The sequence below is a fragment of the Sebastes umbrosus genome, chromosome 6 (genome assembly GCF_015220745.1).
Source record: "Sebastes umbrosus isolate fSebUmb1 chromosome 6, fSebUmb1.pri, whole genome shotgun sequence".
In the NCBI taxonomy this organism is placed as follows: Eukaryota; Metazoa; Chordata; class Actinopteri; order Perciformes; family Sebastidae; genus Sebastes; species Sebastes umbrosus.
Window position 1 is genome coordinate 5,991,005 of NC_051274.1, and position 22,608 is coordinate 6,013,612.

General features: G+C 40.8%; 1 protein-coding gene across 5 annotated transcripts in view; it reads right to left on the reverse strand.

Moving 5' to 3' along the window:
* Positions 1-17,465: 17,465 nt before the first annotated feature.
* Positions 17,466-22,608, reverse strand: part of LOC119490320 (paired box protein Pax-7-like) — a 73,787-nt gene continuing 68,644 nt past the window's right edge. For 4 of the 5 annotated variants that reach the window (XM_037773639.1, XM_037773638.1, XM_037773635.1 and 1 more), the window contains exon 9: positions 17,466-22,079. In XM_037773639.1, the coding sequence (XP_037629567.1) occupies positions 21,964-22,079 (116 nt within the window). In that variant the 3' untranslated portion in view covers positions 17,466-21,963. The remainder of the gene's footprint in view (positions 22,080-22,608) is intronic. The other variant, XM_037773636.1, reaches the window with a different exon arrangement.

A 22,608-nucleotide genomic window follows, 5' to 3' on the forward strand; every position in this document is an offset into this window, starting at 1 on the left:
ACTACTATTATTCATATATATATATGTGCATATTAATTATGTATTTTTTATTCTAGTTGGACCTTTTCAACCACGGTCTGTCACAACGGACACTGGACACTCATTGTAAGTAATCTTAAATGTTAACAGATCTCGATGCAACCATGAGCTCATCTGATGTATGAGGGGTTGGCTAAAATTTGTATTTGCATTTCCATAGATCACGTACCTTAAGGAGATGAGGGCCTTGTTCATAGACCCATTTAGGAAAACAGAAGACCAAATAAACAAATGCAAAGATGTAACAAGGTGAATGAAATGTCAGCTTTAACGTGTGCATTTGACAGATGCATTTGGAATAATCTTTTGGCAACAACACTTAGCTAATTAAATAATTTTCCTCGTGACTATTGTTTAACTATAACATAAGCTCATAAGATTCAACTGATCTTGAATTTAAAATTATATTACTTGGGTTTATGTTAAAATTGCCAAACTGTAATCAATCTTTATCTGTGTAGAGCCCTGGTCCGTAAAAAGTGCCCAGCTGTTGGGAGATGGGCATGTACCACAGTTGGGCATCCTAACCAGCAGGACGCAGTATCATGTTTGTGTGCAAAGTAACCATTTTATTTAACTGTGGCTATCTGTCATTCTAAAGTCATCAGAATTATATTTATCAGAGACTTTGTGGCTTGCAGAGCAGATCTCATTGCATGAAACAATCCCGTACCCTGTGGACCAGAAGGGTGAGGCCATCTTGCGGCTGAACATGGTAATGTCTTTGCTGAATAATTCAGGTGTACAGAACTCTACGAGGTGTACTTAAATGTGTCTGTATTGGCATTAAACTACATTTGTGCCTATATATCTTTGCAGATGACCTCTCCCAGCTGTGTAGAGCTTGTGGGGAGCTCAGCTCAGGGGCTGAGATTGACGATTGGGTGAGAAGATTAATTCATATCCCGACCAACGTTCAACCGAAGACTGGTATGCACCTTGGATAGGTTACCTCAACATCACCGGGTGAACGCTCACTATAACACAGCTATTGAAAATGTATAGATTGATTCATCTAACTTACATGTCTCCACCTGCACTCTGTGGTATCACACAAGATGTGTTGGCCATCCCTCCGCAGATCAAAACAACTTTTGTACTGCATGTGCAACATGAAAGTGACGGACGTACTTCCTGCACCAGCTCAAGGCCTATGGAAGGAGGCTGCGACACGGGCGGACATGGGTCTTGGGGTTTAACACATGCGCAGTGTAACTGGAGCTGGGGTCATAAGTTGCGATTGGCTCAATTTCGGCGAGTGCACACCAGATTTTATTGCGCACGTGTTGTATCCCCAAAGATATGACGCGTTGATGACGCGTGACCCAGCAGCCTCCTTCAATAGGCCTTGCACCAGCTCAGGAAGTTCAGCCTGGCCCAGCTGCTGATCCAGTTGAAAGTGCATATCTTTAGATGAGGACCATTTGAGCCAATAAAACAAGCATATTGTGTCCATTACTCCTACCCCCGTTAGCTTTAGGGCAATAGAAACTCAAATAAGTTCACTATTTTTACGTTGTGAAACACTTACTGAAAGGCAGCTTTAGACTACACTGTACAATCACTCACATGTACTTTCACTAATTGCAATAAGTCAGAGTGTGCAGTAAGTAGTAGGAGGGTGAACTAAAACAAACAGCAGTCAGCCACAGCGAGCCGAAACGACAAAGCAGAAATCGGCGGAGGGTCCTCGTCGATCGATCTGCACCCCCACATTTTAAACCCAATGGGGTAAACACTACACATACAGTAAAGTATGGACACTTTGGGTTTCACACATTGCCACGGAAAGCAGAGCTAAACATCATGGCAAACGCTGCATGTTAACTTTGTCATGGACAGGAAACGTTATTGTATCGTAATAGCCCGTCCATACAGGGAACGTCAGGACCGCGTGACGGCTGCGGAACCTGTTGTTGTTTTTTTTGTCGTCCATGTTAACAGGTTAGAGCAGCCACACTGCCCACGTGAGCCGCTCGGCTGCATGTCAGCTGCGTCTCTTCTAGAGATTTGAGGTCTTGCTTATTTTTACCACGAACGGTTCACAGCAACAGACAGTGAAAGTGATTTATTGACCCTATATTGACATCATATCAGCAACATTACTACACTCTCAATGCCTAGACATCTGTAGAATATGTCACGGGACATGAAAAAAATTAAATTGACACTTCCTGCTTTAATTTCATAATAAAGGTCCTCAAGCGTTTTTTTCTGTGGACAAAATACCTTCATTTGTTAACACAAAGCTTTTATCCTTTGCATTTCACTGCACATTCTGTATGAGTACGTGACAAATAAAACTCTTGAATCTTGAATCTTATTCTGAAATATGTGCAGGACAGTGTTGTAGAACATGCAGTGACTTGCACGGCTCCATGAATGAATAACGTACAGGGTTTTAATGGTGGATTATTACTATTATTTACAAATTACCACACGTTTCTTAACCTTTTTCTGTCTAAAATAAATATAAATGACATTTATAATGAAATGGCCATTATGAAAGGCAAACTCTATGTGTAAAGAAAGGGCTGGCAGCAGCAGCAGCAGAAATGCAGCTGGTGTGAACACCTGACGCGTGAATCATGCAGCGGTTCAGTGAGGCAGCCGTCAGGCGCTGCTCATGCGGGCGGTGTGGACACGCCGTGACACGGAGTTGGTTCTGTTTTTTTCATGGAGTTTGTTGACAATAATAAGAATATAGAATAGCACCAGAATCATCTTGCTTTAGCAACATTTTGTGAACTATTACGGCAATTAAAATTAAGAAAGAGGTAGTTGTGATTTTCCAGACACTGAAAACAGAGATGTGAAGAGAGAGAGAAAGAGCAAGGCGCACAGCTGCTGTTCTACTCTCATCATCCTGCTGCTGATGGGAAGAATAACATCATCGTCCCTCAATTCTCTCCCTCTCTTTCTCATTACACAACTCTCCCTCATTGGCATAACATCACAAGTATCACAACATCATACATCTGTGTGTGGGAGCAGTGAATGGGTGTTGAGGGTGGGGGTATCTCAGCTGTTGTGTTCGTCAAAAGCCTGGGAAAGTGGCGTGTCCTTCCTCACAGCGGCCTTGACCAGCCTACTCACGTTTTTTTCAGCCCTGACTCATGTTTGTATGAAACCTAAAGCCCTGATTCTGATCATTTTTGGGAGATGACTGTGTACTGGGACGGCAGAGCAGCACAGGAGGGCTTAAACAACCATTTGCACACAAACATGAGAGCTTTTATTTGCCAGTGATACATGGGAAGTTGTGAGTGTGTGATTTTAGCATTTTTCAAGAGCTAAACTCCTCTTAAAATTATACAAGCCATGTGCTGATCATGGGAACAAGGAAGCAATTTAATTTACACAAAATTATTATGATATATTTATTTATTGCACTGTATATGGGCCATTCTACCGAATTGGTTCAAAGTCAGAGTTGTATCTTTTGTATCTTTTCTTCCCAAAACTTTGTCCATATATATATTGTACCATATCTAGGGTACACATATCTAATCAAATTCAAAATCAATTTTGGTTTTGTATTTTCAGACTGGTTTGGAATGTTTTTTTTCTCCCAAAATTTGTCACTACCGAAACAAAGTAATACACTCAAATAAAAAGTTTTTTATTAACCTGTTAAGATTGTGTTTCCATCCCTCCTCTAAAGAATATTTTTTTATTTTTTTCTAGAAGTTTTCACAATTAAATCAATTAAAATTACAATTTTAACAATGTTTTAAGTTCAATTTATAAGATTCATCAAAATCTAAATGCAGTCTTTCTTTGTAAAACGCTGATCATATTGATTTTAGAGTTAAGGTTTGATTAAATTGAGGGTGGTCCGGAGGCGTCGCCCTGAAGGGGATCCCCCAGACGTGACGTCATCTCGGAGTGGAGGGACAGCAGAGCGCACCAAAAGAAAAGAGAAAAAGGGAGAGCACAGCACAGCATTATACAACAACAACAACAACAACAACAACAACAATTACAGCCGCAAGCGACAGTTCGCGGGTTCCCGGGATCTGTACATGCCTCTGCGTAACATTTTCTGGTGGATGGATTAAAGTGATGACCTTGTCCACTGTGTACCAGATCTTGTCCTCTATAAGGTCTTCAGTGATGTCATCAACTGGACAGAGAGTCCCTTCACACCAAGAGCTTGAGGTGGAATGGCTTCCATCTTCTTGGGCTGTTGCTTCAGGTGTTCTTACAGCTCTTCCAGGCTGTTCTTGTGGTGCAATGTTGGTGGACGATGGATGGGTGGAAGCAGGGACAGATGGCCTCTCTATTGCAGAAGCAGCTGAGCACTCTATAATGGATTGTGCCAAGTGTAGTGCAGATCACTTGATGAATGCTCAGTGTACCTTTGATGCTGGTCAGCTCTTTTGGAAGGAGTGCACTTACAACTGTATATCTGTTCTTCCTCCACGTAAAGGAGCTTGACTTTGGTGAGAGGAAGGAGTGTGTCATAGAGGGCTTTCGCTGTGGGTATGTCAGTACCCCTGGCTACCTGTGAATCAGCAGTTCTCTTTATGGTGGCTCCAACACCATCAGCAGGTCCTTTGCCGCAACGAGCTTCCAGGAAACTCCAGTTTGTAGCGGTAAATCCCATCTGGAAAGGAATTTCGTTCAAGAGATAGAAGTTCCTCTTTCCTCTATATTGCATTGTAGGCCCATCGCTGATGAAGAACAGTTTTTTGGATCCTCGGACAGTTTTCCTTCAGAAACCGAAGAACTGGTTCAAGCTGAGCCCAAATGGCAGGAGGATCATGCGGTTTACACTACAGCATTGTGCATGGTTGTCCGCCTGTGGGATGCTCCAAAGTGGACTTGCTGCACCTCCTTTGCATATTTGCACTGCCAGTTTTCTGCATAGTCAATGTGAAGAATAGCTTCGTCTTCTTTCAGAGATCTGTGCAAGGATTGTAGCTGTGTGTACTAATGTTGGATGTTGGAGAGATGCTTGCACACTTTGGCTTTAATTTCTCTCTCAAAATCTTCCAAAAGGTGCTCTGGACTTCCCTCACATCTCTGTTTAACAGTTTTTGGTCACAGTAACCTTCTCTCTTTCTCCCTTCTTTTTCTTTTTCATAATCTTATTTTTTCGTGAGCCACTGGTATACCACCATGTGGCTCCTGTTCCAGATGTTCTTGTGGTGAGTGTGTGAGTGACTTGCTTTTACATGAGAGACATTCCCTGTACATGCAAGTTTTAGCCTGTGAGTCACAGCACAACTCCTCTGCGACTTTGCTCAAGCTCTGTGAGTCAATAATGCCAAGGTACTTGAGCCTCTCTGCTTTCATTTGGGCATTGTCATGCACTTTGCAGACACTTGTCTCACTGTTATTGATGTTTGGGGCAACACACCAAAAAGGTGTCATCCTGCAGACAAGTGAGTAGGACAGCTTCAGATGAGGCATCTCCAGCATCAATTTCTGATGCAAATTCAGCATTGTGTTAGAGAGGAACCTCTTTGTTTCCTCTTTTTGAATCTTGTGATTGTTTCTGTCTTCCCCGCTGATGCCCGACTATTGTCCACGATCTTTTGATTACCAGTTCTCTGGTAGGTGAACCACGAATGTAGGTTGTCTGTAGTCTTGTCGAACCCTTTGTGGGAGATACCTACTGTTTTTCTGACCATAGAAACAAGTTTGTATTTTCTGAGCAACCTAGTTGACATAGCTCTTCTGAATGCATGTTTCTCTTTATAGCTTTTCTCTATTCATTTTTTCTGCATTTGGTGCATAAGTGTATTGTGAAAGAGAAGGGTATTTTTGATATGAGCAGGAACTCTGTGCGTCTGTACTTCCATCTGAGTTTTTGCTCTTGGGGAACAATTTGACTGGTCTGATGTCAACCTCAACTTTAACCTCTGATACCGTTTTCTGTATTTTGCTTCAATCCGTTTAATTTCTTTGACCTTCTGCTAAAGCTTCTGTAATTTTCTGTAGTTGCGCATTTTTTGCACTTCTCATCCTTTTTCTGTCCTGCAGGCCTCTGCTCTGGTGTCTGATCAGCCTCACTAGAAGTGCTAGGTGGTGTGGTAGTCCTGTAAAATGTCTCCATCTCTCTCTGTCTTTTCAACCACACCCTGTGTTTTTGCTGTCCTTTCCTCCATGATTTTCTAACCTTCCTTTGCTCCCTGTTAGATACGTCACTGATGCATTTCAACTCTCCTTCTTCCCTTCGTTTCTTATTTCTTTGTGTTTCCTTCCTTAAATATTCTTGGTGCTTAACTGGGTCATCTCTCACTCTTTGTTTGTATTCTCTCAGCCTCTCTGCTCCACTTTTTCTGGTTTGTTTTGGCATGTTGGTGTCTTATGTTTCTTTCTCCCTGAGTAACTCTACAATTTCCAATAGAAATTGTAGAGCATTATCTACATGTTTTAATAACTTAATTTAATAATAATTATAAAAACATTACCTTAAGTATGTTTATTTCCTTGAAATAGATGATTTAACAATCCACTTTGTTACTACCGAAACTATCATGTCACTACCGAAACTTTACCATATGTTTCGGTAGTGACTGTTTCGGTAATGAGAATTCCAGCTAAACTTGAGCATAACTCAAAAATGCTAGTAAGCACATGGCTATTAAACGCAGCTTTCAACAGTTGTACACAGATAAAAACATTATATTTTGCATTAAAACCCCAAAAAGCTTTCTTAATTGCAGAGAACATGTGTTCGGTAGTGACAATTCTTAAAGTTACACACTGATTTTCAGACTTCGGATCAGATTTACTTAAAAATAATAGGATTCAACAACTCACCATGCAGTCATGAGGGACAGGGATGCAGAGTCTCTTCCTGGTCAAAAATGCAGGGGTGTGGCTAAAAACCAGCTCAGCTAATGGACTAAAACTCTTTGTGTTTTGGTAGTGACGTCATAATTGTTTTTTGAAATCTTTTGAATAAAGCTTTTTTTAATTTAAAAATCAAATCCAAAATAAATCTATATATTTTAACTTCTGTTTAAAAGAAATCAAAAAGAGCTTTTAAACAACACCATTGAAAAAAATGAAAATAAAAATATTTAAAGTGTTATTTACATAAATGTATAATTAGGGGTTAGGGTTTGGGACAGCCACTTCCAAATAGAAAATACCCTATAAATGATGATTTTGTTTATATTTAGCTTATTACTATCTCATTCAAGGCATTGGGTTTAAATAGATCATTACATAATCTTACTAAATATCTAAGTTTTGAACACTTACTTGTTTTGTTTATTATATTTTTTATTGTGGGACCGCAGTTTGAACCAATTCGGTAGAATGGCCCATATATATATATATATTCTTAACGTGGACATTACAATGCTGCTCACAAAGGCAATTCTGTAACCTCCACATGTTTCCAAAGACCTGCACACAGCAGCATTAACATGCACTGTCACTGTTTCCTTTGCTTTTTGATGTGATATTGCAGAGGCTCCACATTAGTCTGTACGCTTCACATTCAAGGATTTGACTCTCTAGTCTCAGCAGTGAAGAAAAAAGCTTTAGTTGAAATATATTGTCTGTAGAGCGATATCATTTTGTGTGTTACATTTTAGAGACGCAGTAGAGTGTGTGGACAGGGTCATCGCTACAGATAGGAGTGAGGAAATTAGCATAGACATTGTTTTCTCCAATGTCTTCCATGTACTGTAACCCCTAAATTAATCTTTTCCTTATTTTAAATTGAGTCACCAAACCCCTGGTAATCCTGTCTCTCAATCTCTCACAGTCCACTGCTAGAAAGGGAGTGATTATCATAAAAGCCTGTGATCTTCAAAAATTAAATTTACCTCCCAGGTCTGAGTTTTTCTCATCCCAGCTGGAGATGGCGGATACCTCCTTATACGAGCCACAATGGAGGGTGGGGTCTCACTGTCCTGATACAAGGCTTTTGTAATCCTGAGCTGTGGTGTACATGAAATCCCACTGTAATTGCCTTCCTTCCAAAGGCAGGTCGGTTACAGCTAAGATATTCACCATTCTCAAGACAGCTCACAAGGACAATGGAGGGGATTTAGTTCCTATGCAGATACTCACACGGGCTGAATATTTTTAGTGCAGGTGCTTTAGAAAGTCTCTCAATATTCTCGCGATACACGCTGAGCCCGGCTGTGTGTCAGAAAGAAAAGTTTAGCTTGAAAATCAAATATGAGCTGAAAAGCTTCAGAGGACAAACAAGCTGGGACCGAAGACTTCAAGATTTAAAAAGTAGTTCAATTAATTTATCAAACATATGAGAGAAGACTTCGGCGATTAGACCACATTGTGATGTCATTATTTTAAGTGTGATGCTTATCAGCTGTACAGGAATATCCCCCCCAATGGAGTCTAGACACTGGTGGTGGTGATGGAGGTGGTGGTGAAGAGCAATGCTGAAGACATGGATAGATGTGATGTGGAGCGAGACTTCTGATGAGCTCAGTGGAAGACCCGTGGGTGCTGGTTGTGATGTAAACTGGAGGTTAATGGGGGTCGGAGGAAGTTCCCATCGATCTGACGCTGAAATGACAGCTGACAGCAACAGAGAAAGGAACAAGATGATTGGCTCACAGAGATCATTGCAAAATTGGTGTAACTAGGCTCATTCGAGATGAACTGGAAAGCCTGGAAAGTAGAGGAGATCATCCTTTGCGGAATTAACAGGAAGTCACAGAAAAAAATTACTTCATGTTAGATCCGATCTGTAGGCCACTTGTAGTTTTCCGACCACGTTGGGATTTATTTATATTTGTTTGTAAATCTATATGGAAATGTGCGTGTGTCTGGCATTGGATTCTATCCTTTATTATTTTTATGTCCGCCTTGTAAAGCACATTGTAATGAGCACTCGTTTTGATAAGTGTTATATATAGATATTCTTCGTTATTATAATAATTATTATTATCAACCACACAAGATGTGTTTGTTAACAGGTGAACCCTTCATTGCACAACATGAGACTAATACAATCTAGCGTTAAATATTACAATTACACAGAAAGTTGTGACCTTCTACAACATGTGGTGTTTGCTGTCAAAAATAAGAGCCAATCAGCTCTTTGATCAGGCGTTCAGAGCCAGGCGTTTCCCATAATGCCCTGGCTCTTGCAGTCTGTGGAGAGAAACTGCGGCGCCTGGCTCTAAAAACTGCGGCCGCCTCGATCTCGTGAGGTTTGTCGTTGCCCACGTGTGCATGACGTCAGAGCAAGTCGGCATCAAGTCGGACACAAATCTAACCGGCATGCGATCACCGGTGATCGATTCTGCGCAGGCATGGCGTATTTCGAACGAGCCTACTGAAGGAGTGAACACCCTCAGTCACCTGATTGAGTTGGAAGCGGAAAAGGGGGCGTTGGAGAGAGAGAGAGAGAGAGAGAGAAGCATGAAAACAGTCTTCCTGATTGAACTTTCGCTAAGCTTCATTACTGATATTTTCAGTTATGCTATGTTGTTGTAACCAAGACAACAATGCAGTTCATATGTGAATACTGTCTTACTTATTGCATGTCTGTCCATCCTGGGAGAGGGATCCCTCCTCAGTTGCTCTTCCTAAGGTTTCTGCCTTAGCCACTGGCAGTGAAGCAGGATCAGGACACCATCAGGGGCCATATTGCTGGCAAAGAGACTGCAATGTAATAGACACAAGTGACGAGAGAGAGAGAGAGAGAGAGAGAGAGATGCCTCCTCCATAATAGCCATGGCAGAAGCTGCTGTTGCTTTAAACATCCTCCATGTGTTGGATGCATGTTGCAGAGTTGCAAACCAACAATCCCGTTCCTATTGCCCCTCTATTGTAGTTGTTTAATCCGAGCATCCACAATCCTGTCCCTGATGGCTGAAGTGCGCATTCACTGTGCCTGCTTACACATGTACGTCAGACAGTCAGGCCTCCACTGATCTTGCCAAGAAAGCAACTGGAGTCTCAAGTCCCACCGCTTTACTATCAGAACGCAAAGGGGACTTAAGGACAAAGGCAAGGAGCACAAAAAAACTCCTGTGTGTTTGTGTGTGTGTGTGCGTGTGTGCGTGTGTGCGTGTGTGCGTGTGTGCGTGTGCGTGTGTGCGTGTGTGCGTGTGTGTGTGTGTGTGTGTGTGTGTGTGTGTGAGTGTGGCTTAACTCCCCCCCCATTTTGCAGTGTACCAAACAAGACTTGACACAAGAAAATGAAACATTTTGGTTGAGAGAATCAGCGACAAGTCTGTCTTTAGAGAACAATCTTGGTATTCCCAGTATCCATCCCTTCGGAAAAAAAGTGCTAAATCACTTCTTGCTGTGGAACAAAACAGTCAGAATGTTCCAACTGATCCGTAGTCTAGAGACATGATGAGTAGAAGTAAAGAAACACAGACATGAAATTGAATTAGAAGAGATAGAGGGATGTAGCTTTCTTTTTCTTTGCACAGCTTACAAGACACGGGGGAGATAGTTGCGAGATGCAACTGTGTTTCTAAAACCTCAACAAAAGACATCTCCACCAAATTTTCTAATCAGGAGTACATGAATTTTTGCTCCTGACTGGGAAAACTTCGATGCATAGTAAAGCGCACACACACACATCTCGCACTCTCTGGGTTGTCGTTGGCGACAGCATCCAACAAAAACTGCCCACGCTGACATTCATTACAGCAGAATGATTCAGTGTCTGTTGGCTTCGGAGGGCAATTTGAGCAAAGGCTCCACCGGTCGGTGTTTGCTCTCGGCAGCTCAGGTTCAGGATGGTCCCTGCCTGCCATATCCTCCCCATAGCAGCAGCAGCAGCAGCCTCGAGTGGCCTCTCTCACCGGCTGAATACTGCTGAATATCCGAGTCCAGCTGTCACAGTTCTGCATGCCCAGTCACCCAGCTCCCATTGAGTAATTTTCCATTCACCCTGGTTTTCCCGCTCCTCAGCGTCAGCCACACCCACCTCATCAAGGCAACTCTGTTCACCTGTTCCTGATTGCTCACAACCAGTATGCCCAAGCCTCACAGACACTCTTTGCCAGATTTGCCACTTTATTCCGGACTGATTTCCTGTTGCCGAACCTGCCTGCCTCTGACCTACCTGTTTTGTCTGTTTCCTGGTAAACCCACCAGCCTTCTGTTAATACATACATTAATACATCCATGGCTTAGACCAGTGTCCGACAACTATACGGCCCTGCTCCGTAGGCTCTCATGCAATCGTTTCAGATTTTCTTCATTTTCAGGCTGGTTTTGTGGATTCCAAGCTAGTCATGATTAATCGTTTTGCCTGGAACACGTGTAATAGTGAGCCTAAGCCTAAGCCCCTTCCGGTGGACCCCATGGGACCTTATTTCAGAAAAAATATGAACGGTAGTCAACGGAGAGAGATAAATCATTTTTTGATCCCATTCGAATTGTGCCATGAATCACACAGATGATGTTTGTCAATTTAAAACATAATTTTGCAAGTCAAGAAAGTCTCAGTTTGTTGTAAAACTGTTGAAGTATCAGACTGTGAAAATACAGTATGTAATTAGGAAGACTACACACACTAAAAGTCGCGTAGTGACACTCTCTCTCTGAAGCTACGGTGCCTGTGTGTTTCATACTGAGATGTACTCACACAAGCAACGGGTCTCGCTCGTTCTTTCTCTTCCCAGCTGATAAAAAGACCAGGAGTCGTTGGATTAAACACATCAGTTAAGATAACGTTTCATTTGTGCGTGGTCATAGCTACATTAGTTAGCTAGCTGGTGTTGGTGACGTATATTGTCCGAGACAAGAGATGTAGTTCACTGAGCGGTTTTGCACAAAACTAAATGATACTACGACAAACCGACTTTAGACTTTCTTGACTTCAAAATTTATGTTTTAAATTGACAAACATCATATGTTTGATTCATGCCGCAACTCAAACGGGATCAAAAAAATATTTATCTCTCTACCGTTAATATTTTTTCCGAAATAAAGTCCCATGGGGTCCACTGGAAGGGGCGAGACCTAGGCGTCTAAGGCAAAACGTTTCACCATGACTAGCTTGAAATACTCTATAATACTCACTATCGTGATACTCGTAACCCGGACAGGTTGGAATGCGATATACGTTTCTAAAACGTTGCGTTTCAACATAAAAATATATATTTGCTTTGTAATAATTGTAACAGTGAATAAAGACCTGCCTGGTTTGACAAGAACAGTGTTGTTGTCCTTTATTTCATTGGCTTCTGTCTTGATCGCCAGGTGATATGATGGTTCACTTTTACACTGTGATATGTAGGATTTAGCTTCTATCTTTATATTTTTACCCTGTTTTCACTGCTGAATCAGTTTGACATCCTGAATATATCCTTCAAACACATATTATAGACCCTTCTGTCTGCCTCTCTCTGAAATTGCTTTTTTTTTTCTTCCAGAATTTCTAGGGAGTGCAGTTAGTGACAGCATGGGCTCCATAGTAGCTCTGGCAGCTTAACGGAGTAGTAGCGGGCTGGGGTTTAGCAAAGGGTCAACTGAAGATTTAAAAAAATATATAGATCAAAGACAAAGAGATATGGCTGTAAGATCACAACTTGATCCAGTAATGTGTTTGGTGATTTGCACTTGAAAATGTGTCGATGTTAAAATACAGTAGCTTTAAATTTGAATCTTTTTGAATCTTGGCTCAACAGCATTCAGTGACTTTATTTCATTAACTTCAACAAATGTAGTACATTTAAATACAGTCACTAAAATGCTGTTAAAACACGTTCAGACTATACGCTGCCTATTTAAAAAAAACTCACTTTCAAACTGAAGCTGCACCACGTCCTGCTCACTCAGAAATATCAACATACAATCTCCAATATTATAGGAATTACGTTCAATCACATCATGAATGATAGAGATAATTATTTATTGATCCTACGTGTATAAAGCTTTAAACTGATTTTTTACAATACAATAGTGAGCATGACTCACATTCCCCCCTCGCACCGCTTGACCCCTACTAAAGTAGGGTCAAAGGTTTTGCCCTTTTGGAAAAATTTCAAAACTTTTGGGCACCCTGGACTTCTAACCCCCAAAAGGCACATCAGCCATCATACCAAATTTGAAGTTTCTAAGTTAAATAGTTCCGAGTTCTACTACGGAAACGAAATTGAAGTCGAAAATCACGGTTTTTGGCCAAATTTTCAAAGATTTTGGGCACCCTGGACTTCTAACCCCCAAAAGGCACATCAACCATCATACCAAATTTGAAGTTCCTAAGTTAAATAGTTTTCGAGTTCTGCTCCGGAATAGAAAGTATGACATGCGGACGGACGGACAGACAGAAGGATAGACGGACACGTGGAGCGCTATATACCCCTGACTACGTTGTCGCGGGGGTATAATAAACTGAGATTATATTCAATAAATGTTTTAGTGGAACTGTTCTAACAAACTGAAAGCTATCTTGTGTGCATAGCATCACAGTGTTAAAAAGAAAAAGACAGGACAGTTGCAAAAAGAAGTACAGTTTTATTCTGAGCTGACGGTGACTTGATGCTATGTAATATTATAAAATATCATATATTTATACTTTTATTGTTTTTATCCACATCTGTTTTCCTTCATTTTCTCATCCCATCCCCAAAAGGTGTGTTCAGGCTTTGAACAACACATAGTGATATTTCAAAAAATATGATTTTAATGATCATTACGTATAGTTTCTTGGTCTATGTGCTGCATCAAGGCAGTGTAAGAATGCTGTATGTCCATTTCAAGGTGAAAATTGAATTTTAAATTCAAACTGTATTCCATAATTTGTTATCTCAAAAATGCTCCCTGGTTATTTATCCATGCCAATATACTTCATGTCTGTTAGGAGATGACTTCTGCTAAGTAAAAAGGTTGTAGTGCCAGTATTTAATACATTTTCAGTTTCCTATTACCATATAATGGCCATTAACTGGTCTGACATGGTAGCACCATTTACAGCAATCACAACAGTCAATAAGAAATGTTCATAAGCAAGTTATCTGCATGTTTTTTTGCTTTGTGTAACCAGTAGGGCGTCAGCGAGTCATGTTGCTTTTTAAAGCCAAGGTTTTCAGAGCGGCTGTCAGCTCAGACTTGTTGACTCAGACGTGCTGAAGTCTTTTTTTTCACAATGAGGCTGATTGAGGGCCTGGTGTCGGAGCAGAGAGGTTAGTAAGACACCCACCTTCCTCCCAGCTTAATTTCAAAGTGCTACTGGAGTGAGGAGATTAGAATGAGTGGGGTGCTGGGAGTGAGGGGGCAGGGTGTGAGAGCGGGGCGCCGAACAACAGAGGTTTGCTACAAAGCTCAGTAATCGTACATTCGGGGGACTGCTGCGATAAGACATAAAAGACACCAGACTTAAGGAAAACCCTCACACTAAATGGAAGAGGAGGAAGTGGTTAACAAAAAAAAGATACTACGTCTCACTTTCTTTTGTTGTTGGGGGAAAATGAAATCTGTAAGGTAAATAAAAGATGAAACGTTAAGAACAACAGCGACCTACAACAGCAATTTCGGGAGGAGGGTTGAGAGGGATCTAGCAATGTATTTCACATTTAGTCTTCTGTCTGTTTCACACTGCTTAAGCACACTACTTACAAGCTGATATTATTAGCCAATCTTAGAAATCTGTCTCCTGTAAGCTGATTGTAGAAGGTGCAATCCCCTCACTGTGGTGATCAGACAGCTGGGGCCCAGGTAGATAATGTATCCTGGAATAATTATGGGATTTAGAGAGATGTTAGGCTTTGTAAATGCTTTCATTGTGACAGCGTTGAGTGTTTGACACAGCGGTACTCCCAGTTCACAATACCCCTGGGCACTTCTACAGACATGTCCTTTAATCACTGCATTCCTCGTGGCACTTTCTGCTCTCAGAGTGATAACAATTGTTCCGATCACTAATAATCATTACTGTGGTGGACGTCTCGCTGCTTCTGTGATGTTTCCGTTGAGGTTAAATGCTCATTACACTTAATCACCTGTGTTCCAATATTTGCTATTACTTGAATCCCTTCTATTTAACTGAATTTTTTTTATAAAATTAAATGTCTTTAGGAGTCCGTTTAAAGCTTATTTTACTCCTTTTGAAAAAAAAAAAGAATATACTCAGGTGCTGTTCATTTTTGCTCCATGAAGTGACTTTTTAGACCTTTTCCTCTCCCTCCACATAAAAAAAGGGATATGTTTACCCTTAATGTGTTTTAACTAGGGCTGTCAGTCAATTAAAATATTTAATTGCAATTAATCCTATGATTGTCCATAATTAATCACGATTAATTGCAAATGAATCACACATTTTTCATTCACATATCTGGAGGTCAGAGGTCAAGGGACCCCTTTGAAAATAGTCATGACAGTTTTTCATAGCATTGCAAAAATCAGGCACATCCTGTCTCGCTGCAGCACGTGTACTGACAAGAACTAAAAAAGAGATCATATAAAGCGCTTTGAGTGGTCAAGAGACTAGAAAGGTGCAATATAAATGCAATCCATTTACCATTTCCCCCCCGTTTTAGCTTCTCTGCACTGGTTCCCTGTAAAATTCAGAATAGAAATCATCCTCCTCACAAAGCCTTTAATGGTCAGACACCATCGTATCTCAAAGAGCTCATTGTACCCTACTACCCCACTAGAGAACTGCGCTCCTATAATGCAGCAGGGTTACTTGAGGTTCCAGGGAGCCAGAACCTTCAGCTATCAAGCTCCTCTTTTGTGGAACCAGCTCCCAGTATCAGTCCAGGAGGCAGACACCCTCTCCACATTTAAGAGTAGGCGAAAGACTTTCCTCTTTTATAGCGCCTGTAGTTAGGGCTGGCCTAGCTGGCTCAGGCTGCCTTGGACCAGCCCCTAGTTATGCTGTTATAGGCCTAGTCTGCCGGGGGACTTCCTATGATACACTGAGCCACGGCCCTGCTTGACAACCACTATTACTATCATTATTATCAGCCATATTTCTATTATTATTACTGCTATTATTATTAGTAGTAGTAGTAATCATATTTCTATTATCACTGCTACCCAAGGTTTCTACCTGAGAAAGGGGATTTTTTTTCTTGCCACTGTCGCACCTGTGGGCTCTCTTGTTGGGTCTCTAAATTATAGAGTCTAGACCTGCTCTATATGAAAAGCGTCTTGAGATAACTTCTGTTATGATTTGACACTATATAAAAATAAAATGAATTGAATTGAATAAGGTAAAATGGGGAAGATGCCCCCCTTAAGAACAAAGTCAATTTACTGTAACATTAAAACATACTTGGATATGAGTTTGGCATGTGCAGGATGACGATGCATAAACGTCCACTGCCCATTTCGACACCCCCGTTGCCACATATGAAACAAAATTGGCACGCAAACAGCCTTCTGCAGCCACGGAAACCGGCAAACTAACTGGATCAACAGAGATAACATTTACATTAGATTCTACCCAACCTGAAAAGCCTCAGCACATCTCTCTGTGGTCCGTGTGCAGCTGGGTTATCAAGGCAGCGAGTATTTGAGACACACAGCCGGTGAAGTGAGTCCGACTGCTGCTGGCCAGAGGCTAACCCAGTCGTGTATAGAAGGTAACTCTCAAATTGAAAAAATGCGCACTGCTATCAGTCACACCGGAGGAGCGGATGGGCGACAGGGACTGCTGTTAACCATTTTAAATGCTGGCTGTCAGTTCATATTGCTGTTGAAAGACAGTAGCCAACTAGTGAAAAATAACATGATACCGTGGGTTGGTTTTCCTCCTGTCCTCCCCAATTTTTTGAGTCAACAGCTGCCACTGGATTGTACATATATGTACGTAAATGTTTTTACTTCATATGTACATATAGTTTATATGGAAATTCAATATACAGTATGCACATATTCATGTTCATATTACACTTCCGTATAGGCGAGATTGAAGGTAGACTGGCTGAACATGTACAAACATGTCTATGACCCTTTGTTGAGACACTACACGGCCAGTCAAATGGCTTTAATGGGCTTCGATTTCCTCTTACGTCACATTTTTCTGTTTATTAGCCATAAACACAACAATTCTTTCTCAGCATTGAGAAGCTGTATATAGAGCATGAAGCCATGTTTGGTCCAAGACGTTCTTCTGTAACACTTGTTAACTTCTTGCCCCTTCACATAGTATTTTAATTTAAATATTATTCTATTTGACAATTGACGGTGTGAAAGCAACACCATGCATGCCTCAGAGGAGACGGTCTGAAAGTGTGCTCTCTAATCACAAATTAATTTACATTATTATGCAATTGAACATCTAGCACAACAACAGAATGAATGTATACATTCTGTTTCTGTTTCTTTTTTTTACTTATTGCTGCTTTAAGGAAAAACCTGAATAAATGGTGCTTTATACCTCAGATTTGAAAATCTCTTACATGCTGAACTTAATTTTTTCCCCTCTTCCATTTTACTGCCTAAAAATAACAACAACAACAACAAGTTCAATGTCTGTTAATGAAGAGCAGGCAGCTAGCACAACCCTGTGGTCTTGGTCCAGTTGTAGAGCTTTAATGAACAGACAGTTACGCCAGTGTTACAGTTAACACACCAAGAGGCTGAGGGGAGTAAATGCCAATACAAATTTGTCACTAGTCTAATACTTCATACAGGTAGAATAAATTATACTATGGTAACATACGCACATGCCAAACAGAAAGCAGAACAAAACAAGCAGAGAAAGGACCAAGGGGTAAACAGGAGGGAGTGGGGGGTCAATGAGCATATCTGTACATTTGATCCTTAATGTGCTCCTTGGTTTGCTGTCAGTGAAAAAATATATATACACAAGGTAGAAGGTAAACACAGCCAGCGTCCAAAGAGTTTCCATGGCTCTAGCGGAGAGCCTCTGTATGAGACAGTGATGATGATTGCCCCATACCATAGGTATACACGGACACCAGCATCCAGTGGAAACGGAAATGAATTCACCAAAGTCAGCTGAGTTTCATTTCATGGCATCATCTTTAAATTCATGATGGTCACAAGCCGAGAATTAAACACAGAGTGTCTCTCTGAAATGGCATCGAATACAGATCAAAGAAAGAAAGAAAGAAAGAAAGAAAAAAGAAAGAAAGAATAAAAAGAAAGGGAACCTTAGGAATGCAGAAGCATACTTTGATTGTTCAAGTACATTTTTTTATATGGAATGATGCAATAGCAATAGGGGGAATGATTCTCTCTATGGTCTCTATTTATCCTTCAACCTTGAAGTAGTTTCCACTGAAAACCACAACAAAGAATCTATGCACCGTTGCTGTTCCTCTTCTGAGCAGTGCCGTAGTTCCTGTGGAGAACACGGAGGAGTGGGATGGCAGGGAGCTTTTCCCTTTGGTCGGTATGGGTGATTAGGAAGAATCAAATCTCTCTCTCTCTCTGACTGCACTACATCCTCAATGGAAATGGTGGAGTTTGTCGTTTGTGCTGCTTTATCTTTTTTGTTTTAGGTTGATGTTACAGAAATCTGTCATTTCTTTATGACATGTCAAAATGCAAATTTATCTATAAATATTGTGGTAAACTGTTTGGAACCACATTATGTCACAATAAATCAGTTTTGGATTATTTGACACATAAATTCTATATACCAGAAATTCTCAAATTAAAGCTGGTTTTCAAATAATGGCCAGGTAAAACACTGTGTATTTCTATTGTTAAAAGAAATACTGTTTTCACTCACTCAATTACTCTCAGTCGCCTCTACTGTGCAGTTTTCTTTCATCGTTGTAAAGCTACTGTAAATTAAACAGTAGCTTAACTGCTTTTGATCACTGATATGAAGTGTGTGAGTTTCGCTCACTGCAGATGTTTCACATTAAAAAAGGGAGGATTATCTTTGCTGGAAGGTTTTAATTTGAAACATCTACGCAGGAAGTGAACGAAACTCTACACTCACGCTTATCAATGATCAAAAGAATAATGTAAAGGAGAATTTAAATAAGAGGTAAACATGGAAGTGATGAGTTTGCATCAACTGCAAATTAAGACAGGAGCAGATCAGGAAACAGGGAAATTACAAATAAGGAGCTGTCTCTAATGTAAACCTGTTCCACATGAAAGTCCATTATTTGAAAATTTACGGTATCTTCATTTACTGATATACTCTACTGATTTTATTAATTTTCCTCCCAGTTCACTGTTGTTGAAACTCATCGGTGAACTGGCTCAACACATCAACAGTGAGTTGGGAGGAAACTTTAGGATTTAAGACATAGGCACTATAGCAAAATTTTGCATCTGTAACCATCCTAAACTATACTTGTCATGGGCAGATAACATGAAAACATTGACAGCAAACTATTTGCAGGCATACTCAATATGAACATTCAGTTTGAAGAGAAACAGAATCGACACAGCATCATATTTCCTCAAGGAACACATTTAGCAAGAATGAAATAGTTACTTATGCAATTAAACACTGTTAACTACTCCAATTGCAATTATTATTATCTCCGCCAGGAGATTATGTATTCGGCTGTGTGTGCGCATCACTGTATGTCTGTCTGTCTGTCCACGGCTAATTTTGCATACTGCTGGACGAATTAGCCTAATATTTTTTTGTGCTCATTTATGACTGTATGCTCAAGGACCTCTCATGGTTGCAGTGATTCACACTGTTTGCAAACATATTTTATTGACTATTTTATACCGTCATTAACTCCTTCTTCCTCTGAACCAGCCGGTAGGGGCAGCCAGGGATCACTCCTTCAATTTGGACTCTTGTTTCCGCTTCGGATTAGAAATTGTTCCTCTCTTAATTTGCACACCTAGGTAACCCAATTACATGTATAGGTATGTATGTATAACTATCGCTTAGTAAATGACAAACTGAACCGTATTGGTAGGAGGAGAGTTAGTTAGCTGTTAGCTGTTGCCAACTGCTGGGCAGTAGTTTTTGGGGGGGGGGCAAATTTTTGGGTGAATTTTGTCAATTAATTTGCTAATTTAATGATCTGCCTCTGAAGAACGAGAGCCGTTCAGCTGCTGCTCAGTGGACAGAAAAAGAGAAAGTGTGGAAAAACAGTGTGTAGAGCCAGCGTATTTTCAAATCTAACTCTGCGTGTTCTACAACGAGTTAACAAGCAATTAAGCCCGTCTTAGAAGGTGTAAGGTTTTTTACATTTTTTTGTTTAAAAGCTTTAAAGAGCTTGTGGGCCGTGTGTTTGGCTATCAGAGCTAACAGCGAATGGAACTAAACTCACAGAACGACTGACAGTTTCTGTTCAGAGGAAGTGTTAAACAGTCAATGTGATGCGTTACACAGTTAACTGCAGTTTAGCTGCACAGAGCCGGTGCAGACAGCTGCATAGATTCAAATGAGAGCGCATCTGTTGAGAAGTGCGAGTGAAAAACGCGTCCGATACACTTGCAGTCTAGACGTGGGGGCAATTGTGGTTCAATTGAATCATCATTCATCACAGCAGCGGTCGTTGCAGACACACCTGGCGGAGATCTGGACTCTACTGAGTCTACTGACTCACCAAATGCCATGTCTTATGTTAAGAGTATGTCAGGACAGTTGATGTTGGCGCATCATAGTACACCCCAGTGGTTGTTTTCAAAGATAAATGCAAGAAGTAAACATTAAATGAACTAGAATAAAAAGAAATGAAAATGAAGAAAAGAACTGTAATGTTTAGTACCAAGCTGCCTGGAGAAATGTCCGGCTGTACTACCAAGGGGGAATTGATAGTCACACTGAATGTCAGCTGCTCAGTCAGGAGCTTGTTTGACCTCCAACTATTGCCAAAGCTCTTCAGGAGGTCTTGTTGTTGATAAGAGGGACTGCATCTCTTCAGGAATAGCTGAATTAGTCCATATCAGTCTGCTACAGAGGTGTTTATCTCCCTCACATACTTACACACACATGCACACATGGGTTCCTGAAGGCTGACACGTTTCTTTTTTTCTTTTTAAGCTGCCAATATCTTGTGCTGTATCTATAAAGTTGACCAGTTCCACATAAAAAATATGAAGTATATAGAGTTGCCCCGGCATTTTATTCAAGGTGAAAAAAAAAGGTTTAAAACTCAGCCAGGACCAAACTGTCTATTTGGGTTGCAATATTTTAAAGACAGCAGCTCAAAATCTTTTTTTTTTTTTGCTGACCTTCAGTGGTTTAAATTCTCCCCACCCATCTGTGACGCAGTGTGCGGTCAGAAGTACAACACACTTAAATTTGAGGTAGAATTCATGAGCCATAATCAAATCACATGTGCAGTTGTCTGACATCACAACCAGAAATATATGTCAATAAACGAAACTCAAAATGAGTGATCATGGCGGTGACTTAGCGGAGTAACCGGACTGTGCACCCTTTAAGGTGCGTTCAGACTGAATGCAAGGAGTTTTTTGAAGTGTGCAATTGTATTTAATGTCAATTCAACGACACAATGGATGCGAATTGGATGTGAATTCACTCTGGGTGCCGTGGTGGATTGACACAAAAATGGGTGCTTGGCATTCAGTCTGAAAGCACCGTTACAGGATCACTATAATGCATCATTTTGTTGTTTACTGACCCACAGAAGAGCTGTTTTTTTGTGAAATATATTTTAAATAGCAGGTCACAGGTTACACCCAGTCTAAAATGACGGTTCACATAGTAATTTTTTATATCACTAGTTTATAGTTAGCCAGTAAAGTTAGATTCCACCAATGCTGTGTACAAAATGTAGTGCAATATAAACAACAAATAAAAAAAACAGTGAAAATCCTTTTTTTGTGGATTTGTTTGGTCCCACGGGGGTATGTTTAAAGCTTGGACAGCTGCATCATTCAATCGTTAAATCCTGGAGAAACACTAAAATGGAATAAAGTATAAAAAAGCTAAACATCAGCCCAATGTACTGTATAGTCAATGTATGACACACACACACACACACACACACACACATATGGTCTCTGGGAGATTTGTATTGGATGGCAGCAGGAGATGCGGGTTGTGCTGGTGACCAGGTGTCGTGTTGCATGCATGTCAGGTGAGTACTAGTAGGCCTGGCCAGTCTCAACCTGCAGCAGTCCCAGTACAGCTGAGTGGTCGGCCAGCTTCATCCTGCGCTGACTGGACAGGCTGACGTTCTTTGCCAGGTAATCCACAGCTGCTGGAGAAGATCGGAGACAGGAGACACAGTTAATGATGCGTGTTTAAATATATATATACTGTATATATACCTGTGGATTTGTCTGTTGTTCTATCTCTTCATTGAAGCTATATGTTGTTTACACTGAGTGAAATATTTATATTGATTCTTCTCCCGGTATCATTGCATAGGAAATGAAAATGAGGAAGAACATGGAACTGTAAGACTATGCTGTAATGGAGCAATGACATGTGACATCTCCAAAATCTGATCAGTGGCATCTGAGTTATTACCTCCGCCCCAGGCCGAAGGCCTGGGAAGGAGGTTATGTTTTCACCGGCGTTGGTTTGTTTGTTGGTTTGTCTGTTTGTTTGTCTGTTAGCAGGATTACTCCAAAATGTTTTGGAGGGGTGGGGTGTGGCACAATGAACAATTCATTCGATTTTGTAGGAGATCTGGATCATGATCCGGCTTCGGGAATTTTTTTTAATAACTCCGCTCAGACTGTGCATTAACACCACAGGCTTTAGGACGCAGTCAGTGTAACTGA